The sequence below is a fragment of the Nestor notabilis genome, unplaced genomic scaffold (assembly GCF_000696875.1).
Source record: "Nestor notabilis isolate BGI_N333 unplaced genomic scaffold, ASM69687v1 scaffold12281, whole genome shotgun sequence".
Classification (NCBI taxonomy): Eukaryota; Metazoa; Chordata; class Aves; order Psittaciformes; family Psittacidae; genus Nestor; species Nestor notabilis.
This window is the reverse complement of record NW_009914315.1, coordinates 88,316-94,810: the sequence shown is the minus strand read 5'-3', so window position 1 is coordinate 94,810 and position 6,495 is coordinate 88,316. Positions and strand designations below refer to the sequence as shown.

Below are 6,495 nucleotides of genomic sequence, written 5' to 3'. Positions count from 1 at the left end.
AGGAAGGGGGAGAGGGGAGGGAAGGGAAGGGGGTAGCTCCCCCCTCCTTACCTCCCCTACCACCCCTTCCTCCCCACCACCTCCCTAGCTCCTCCTACCCCTATCATCTCCCCTGTCTCTACTACCCACTACTCTGATGTAACCTGTGTAATAAAGCTGTGCTAACCCCGAGGCAGCTGCATGAGCACACCCAAGGTGCCACCTATGCTACCTCAAGTGCCACCTATACTACAAAGTCTGACACCTACACTACCCTAAGTGCCACTTACAACACACAACCTCACCCCTGTGCTATCCAAAGTGCCACTTACTTACAATACCCAGCCTAATACCTGTGGTTCCCGAAGTGCCACCTACAGTACCCAACCTAACACCTATGATACCCAACGTAACACCAATACTACCCAACCTAACACCACCTAAAGTGCCAGATATGCTACCCAGCCTGACACCTACACTACCTAAAATGCCACATACTCTACCCAACCTGACACCTATAGTACCCGAAGTGCCACCTATGCTACCCAACATAACACCTATGGTTCCCAAAGTGCCACCTCCACCATCCAACCTAACACCTATAGTAACCAAAGTGTCACTTAGAGTACCCATCCTAACACCTATGTTATACATCCTAATGCTTATGCTTCCCACCTACACTACCTCAGGTGCCACCTACACTAGCCGGTCTGACACCTACGATACCCAACTTGACACCTACACCACTTGACACCTACACCACTTGACACCTACACTTCCCAACTTGCCACTGTCTGTACCCCTTACTAACTGACTGTATCCCTGCCAATAAGACAACCTGAAATGCCCTACACTGTGTGCCTGAAGTGTGTCATTACCTGGTGGGGCCCTCTCCTCAGGCCTGCGTTCCAATGATGTCCTATCTCTTCAGCCTCTGCTGCTCTTCCCCAAACACCCACCATGACCAACACTGACCACCACCAAGCAGTGTCTTCCTGCATGGGTCAATGCAGATCTCCTCATCATCCTCTGATGTATCCTTGCTGCTCAGAGCTTGTGCCATTCATCACCTCAATGGGCTGGCATTGCTGAATAAAACCCACTCCCTTCCATCAGTGGTCCTCCTCCTCTTCATCCTCTTCCTCCTCTTCTTGTTCCTCCTCCTCACTACACCTTGCTGCAAAAAAACCCAGGGCACCTACCATACAGGATGATGCTGGCATTGGTGTTGCCCAGCTTGTTCGTGGCCACACACGTGTAGTTGCCATAGTCCTTCTCTGAGACGTTGAAGAAGGTCAGCGTGGACAGGCGGCCCTTGCTCTCGATCCGCACACCTTCCAGCCCATTGGCTAACCTGCAGGGTTCAAAGACACATGATGGTGCTTAGAGTGCAACATGCTGTGCTCCCAGCCCTTCCCACCAGCCAAGTCCCACACATTCCCCCTCCAGACTCCACACATCCCACCAAGACAAGCCCTGACATGTTCTCCAGCCCCTAACCCATCTCCCCACATGACCTACAGGGCACACATCAACCCTATCAGCCACTGCCATTGTCTCTGAGAGGAACAACCTATTTAGACCCACCACAGTGTGTTGAACCCACTCTTCATCCACACGAAGCCCTTGACCACCTTGGTCCTCACCTGGTGTCCTCCTTGAACCACTGAAACTCCGCCACGGGAACGGCCGAGGCCTCGCACTGCAGGATGCCCTTCTGGCCCACCGAGGCGCCCGTGTTCTTGGCGTTGGAGATGTATGGTGGGTCTGTGGAGATCCCATGCCACGTCACCCTGTGCCGTGCTCCCACCACCCACCGCCATTCCCCAAGCCCTTGCACTCACAGTTGACGGTGACTTTGACTTTCCTCACGTCCGGGACGGCCACGTCGTTGACGGCGCTGCACTCGTACTCCCCAGACTGCTCCCGAGTGATGCCCGTGATCTCCAGGTACTCGTCCTCACTGACAAAGCCCTGCCCTGGGAGATGTCCCAAACACATCACACTGTCACCCACAGACACCAGTGTAGGGAGCTTACCCACATCCCTGCCCTTGTCTGATACCCCCTACCTGGGTGGCTGGTGGCCCATTCACCCAGGAAGGTTGGGACATCCTCACCCCTATACCAAGGCACAGCAGCTCCACCCTCTGCAACAGCAGACTCGGTGCTGCCTTTGGCTATCTCTACAAGGACATCATAGAACCATGGAATCCTAGAATGGTTTGGGTTGGAAAGGAGCTTAGGATCATCCAGTTACAACCCCCTGCCACAGGAAGGGGAACCTCACTCTAGACCATGCCACCCAGCCTGGCCATGAACACGGCCAAGGATGGGGCAGCCACAGCTTCTCTGGGCACCTTGTGCCAGCACCTCAGCACCCTCACAGGGAAGAACTTCTTCCTTACATCTAACCTCAGCTTCCTCCCTGTTTCAGTTTGAACCCATCATCCCTTGTCCTATTGCTATAGTCCCTTCTGAAGAGTCCTTCTCTGGCATCCTTGTAGGACCCTTCGGATACAGGAAGACTCGAGGTCTATGGTCCATCCATCCCACATGAGCTGGGTAAGACTCTTCCTCAGCCCCCTCATCCACCGAGCCCTGAGCATGGTCTCACCTTTCCCGGAGAGGTGCCGCCACGTGACGGTGGGCTCCGGTCTCCCAAAAGCCAGGCACATGAGGGTGACGCTGCTGCCCTCATTGACGGTGATGTCTGATGAGATGTTCACAATCTGGGGGGGAACTGCAAGACAGAAACAGGAGCAAACCCACTGTCAAACCCACCAGGAAGACCTGCCCCATCACCAGCTGGCTGCATCCACCCCATCGCCCTGTCTAGTCACCTACCCAGTGTATCAGACCAGAGCCCAGCACGGAGGGGTGCCCAGTGGGGGCCAGAAACACTGGTTTTCCCCCCTCCAAGATCCCAATAACCAGCTTTTGTTACATCCTGCACCGAGCCTCATATTTTAGCATGTTTATTAAAGAAAGCTGTTTAAATTACTGAGCGTCTGCTCCCTTCAATACCAGCCACGGTGATTTATAGGGCTCTATCCCCAGATACTCCATCTAATAAATAACTTGGCAATCTCCACACCCATAAATAACCCCGGCCCTGGCAAAAAGCAATTAAAGCCCATTCCCTGACGCCGCTTCCCAGCGCTCCGGGCAGTTGGACACGGCTCCCGAAAGGCTCTGCACCCCTGGGAGTGATTGAGGCTGTACAAAGCAACCCACCCAAACTTGAACACAGCTCCTACAACACCAGGAATGCTGTCCCAATCTCACTCCCCAAGCATACAAGGTGTCCAGACCCCAGGTTGCACAGCATCACACACCTGACCCTTGAAACAAGAGTGCTCCCACTAGGAAGACACAGAAACCCACAACAGCCAAAACAGGCACTGCCTGAGAAGGGGACATCAGGGATCCCCTGTTGTTGTTTAAATCCAGTCCCAGCCCTTGTTCCTTGGGAGCAGAGACCAGCCCCCTCCTGGCTCCATCCTCCTGTCAGGCAGTTGCAGAGAGCGAGAAGGTCCTCCTGAGCCTTCTCTTGTCCACACTAAACCCCTCAGGTCCCTCAGCCCTTCCCCATCACACTTGTGCTCCAGGCCCTGCATCAGCTCCGTTGCCCTTCTCTGGCCCCGCTCCAGCATCTCAATGTCTCTCTTGCAGTGAGGGGGCCCAGAACTGAACACTATACAATATAAAATATACAATCTATATAAAATACATCATAATGTATTTAATAATAGTAATAGTAGTAGTAGTAGTAATAATAATAATAATTAATGCTAAGGGAAGTAAACAAGGGGACAGAACATAAAGCTAGAAGGGGATAATGCTCCCTCCAGGCTTCTTGTCCCTCTCCTCACCAGCAGAGCACAAGAGTCTGAGAAGTCCTTGATCAGGGTAAGTACTGCTTACTCAGCAACAACTAAAACTTCAGTGTGTTATTAGCATCATTCGCAGACTAAATCCAAAGCACAGCACTGTACCAGCTACTCGGAAGCAAATTAACTCCATCCCAGCCTAAAGCAGGACACCCCACACCTGCTTTCCTAACCACCTCCCTCCCTGGCACGGTGGGACAAGCCACAGTGGGGACACAGAACAGCCTCTGCAGCCAGATGTGCCCTGCAAGGCAGTAAATTGCCCAGCACTTTGCCACGTGAACACAGAAGTACATAGTCTGATATAGGAAAGGAGATTGGTTAAGTCCTTCATGGGGGGGAAGCAGCAATCTGGCAATGAAAAGTGTGCACTGCTGGAAAGTGAGTTAACGCTCAGAGCGGTGCCAGTTGACTCCGATGAGCTCTGATGGCCCTTCCTTGCTGGGACCAGGAGATGACGTTATCCCCTATTACCAGCATCCCTGCACCTCACCGTGGCAGCAACAGCACCTCAGCAGGTACCCGAAACATCTAAACCCAAGAACGTCATCCCAGAAAAGCCCTCCCACTCGTCACTCCCAACCCTGCAAACCAATGCTCCTCACAAAGCAGTGCTAGGACCTAAAGGGTAGCATCTGGTGGGACCCCAGGATGTCTACCCCTGCTCCAGAAGGCAGCCTGGCTGTCCTGTGTGTGCTGTTACCTGCAGAAGCTCTGGAGCGGGATGAGAGTGATACAGGATGAGCAAAATCACAGCCGTGGCACTCTCCCTAGGTACCCCTGCGGGATGACCCCCTGGTCTACACTTCGCACTACCTCAGAGGCTATGCCAGCCATGGATTATAGGGAATAAAACCCCAAACATAGCACAGACTTTATCTTCTGCTCACACCCCTACTGCTCCCTGCCAGAGGAAAGTGGGTGCCCCAGGACACCTAAAACCAAGTCCAAACCCTCAGGGGTGCCACTTGCTCAGAGCAGAGCCCAGGACTGTCCCACCCCAGGCTGACCCCCAGGACTGTCCCCATATGACTGTCCTCCAGAAACACACCCCGAGGACAGGGCCATGCTCTACCCAGCTGGAAAAGGGGTCACACATGCAGGGGGGTGAGCTGGAGCTTCTCTGCCCTCTCCCAGCTCACAGCCAGCATCCCTTTCCCATCCCCTAAATCCTAAACCACACGTAGAAAGTGACATGCAAAAACGTGTGCTCTGGACACAGATTTGAGACCCTACTCCTCCCAAGCACAGAAATACTTTTGCTCCTGCACAAGCAAATACCACGATGGCCCCAGTGTTCCCAGTCAGTAAACACCCATCCACACAAATACACTTATCAATCAGCCCTAAACCCCTTCCCTTAGCAAAGGATGCTGACGCAGTGGGCAGATGCAGCTCGATACCCTGCCATGACAGCGATCGTTGCCTATGAGGTTACCAGGACTTGGAGAAGAACATCCAAAGACCTTGATTACATTTCTATAGATCCTACCAGCCATGCTGTTGAGGACAACGGCATCTCAAGGGCACACTGGCTTTGCCTTTAGGAGGTTTAATCCCATGGGATGAGCGAGTGGGAGCCAGGCATGTTCAGGGGCCCGAGTGCTGGCAGGAGGGACATGACTGTGCAGCTAAAACCAGCCTGCTGTGCCCTTCAAACACCATGAGGTGGGTACAGCCAAAGCACACACAGATCTGCCCTGACAAGCACATCCTGACAGAGCTGCTGTGCTTTGAGATGGGGACCAGTTGCGATCAGGGCTGGGTGCCCAGTCCTAATGGTCTCCTGGTCCCCAAAGGGCCACAAGTAGCCCTGCTAATATCTCACAGCCTACCAGCATAATTATGGATGCTGTTCCTATCATTTCCCTTCTGACAGCATCTTTTCCTTGGATTCACTTTGTTTCTTTACATTTACCTGCCCTACATCCCCTACAGAGCAAATACCCATGACTTAAGACAGCCTCCCATAGATTCATAGGATCAACCAGGGTGGAAAAAGACCTTTAAGACCACCAAGTCCAACCATTCCCAGCAGTGTCAAGGCCACCACTAACCCATAGCACTGAGGCCTCGTCTAACATGGTGTGGGAACACTTGCAGGGACAGTGACTCCAGCACTGCCCTGGGGAACCTGTTCCAATGCCTGAGCACCCTTTGGGTAAGGAATTGTTCCTCAGCTCCATCTAACCCTCCCCTGGCACAGCTTGAGGCCATTCCCTTTAGTCCTGTCACTTGTTACTCTCCTCACTACATATACAAGATAAGAAACAAACATACTTACAACTACATGAACATACTAATAACCAGCCAGAGAAGATACTAACAAGGTCCCTATCCCCCCTTATTCATACTCCTGCCTTCCTTGTAAAAGACTACAACTAGAAACAAATTGAATACAGATTAAATCCCAAGGAAACGGGGAGCAGCCCACAGAGGATTTCCTTGACCCTGCATGATATTAATCACGGGTAACTTAATGCATAATGTTTGCTAGGCCAAAAAGAATACATTTGTGCTGTAATTTCTTGTTTGCTTGGAAAGCTGGTGAGAGAAATGGAATGTGAAAGCGATGCCACTAAATTCAATAACAATAAGCCTGTGATTTATCTCCTTCCTTTACC

General features: G+C 52.3%; 1 protein-coding gene across 1 annotated transcript in view; it reads right to left on the bottom strand.

Moving 5' to 3' along the window:
• LOC104412794 (opioid-binding protein/cell adhesion molecule homolog) overlaps positions 1 to 6,495 on the bottom strand; it is a gene marked incomplete at its 5' end in the record, with an annotated part of 15,867 nt that overhangs the window by 1,664 nt on the left and 7,708 nt on the right. The window contains 4 exons of the mRNA XM_010023605.1: positions 1,182 to 1,333; positions 1,626 to 1,746; positions 1,824 to 1,958; positions 2,596 to 2,721. Coding sequence (XP_010021907.1) covers positions 1,182 to 1,333; positions 1,626 to 1,746; positions 1,824 to 1,958; positions 2,596 to 2,721 — 534 coding nt within the window. The remainder of the gene's footprint in view (positions 1 to 1,181; positions 1,334 to 1,625; positions 1,747 to 1,823; positions 1,959 to 2,595; positions 2,722 to 6,495) is intronic.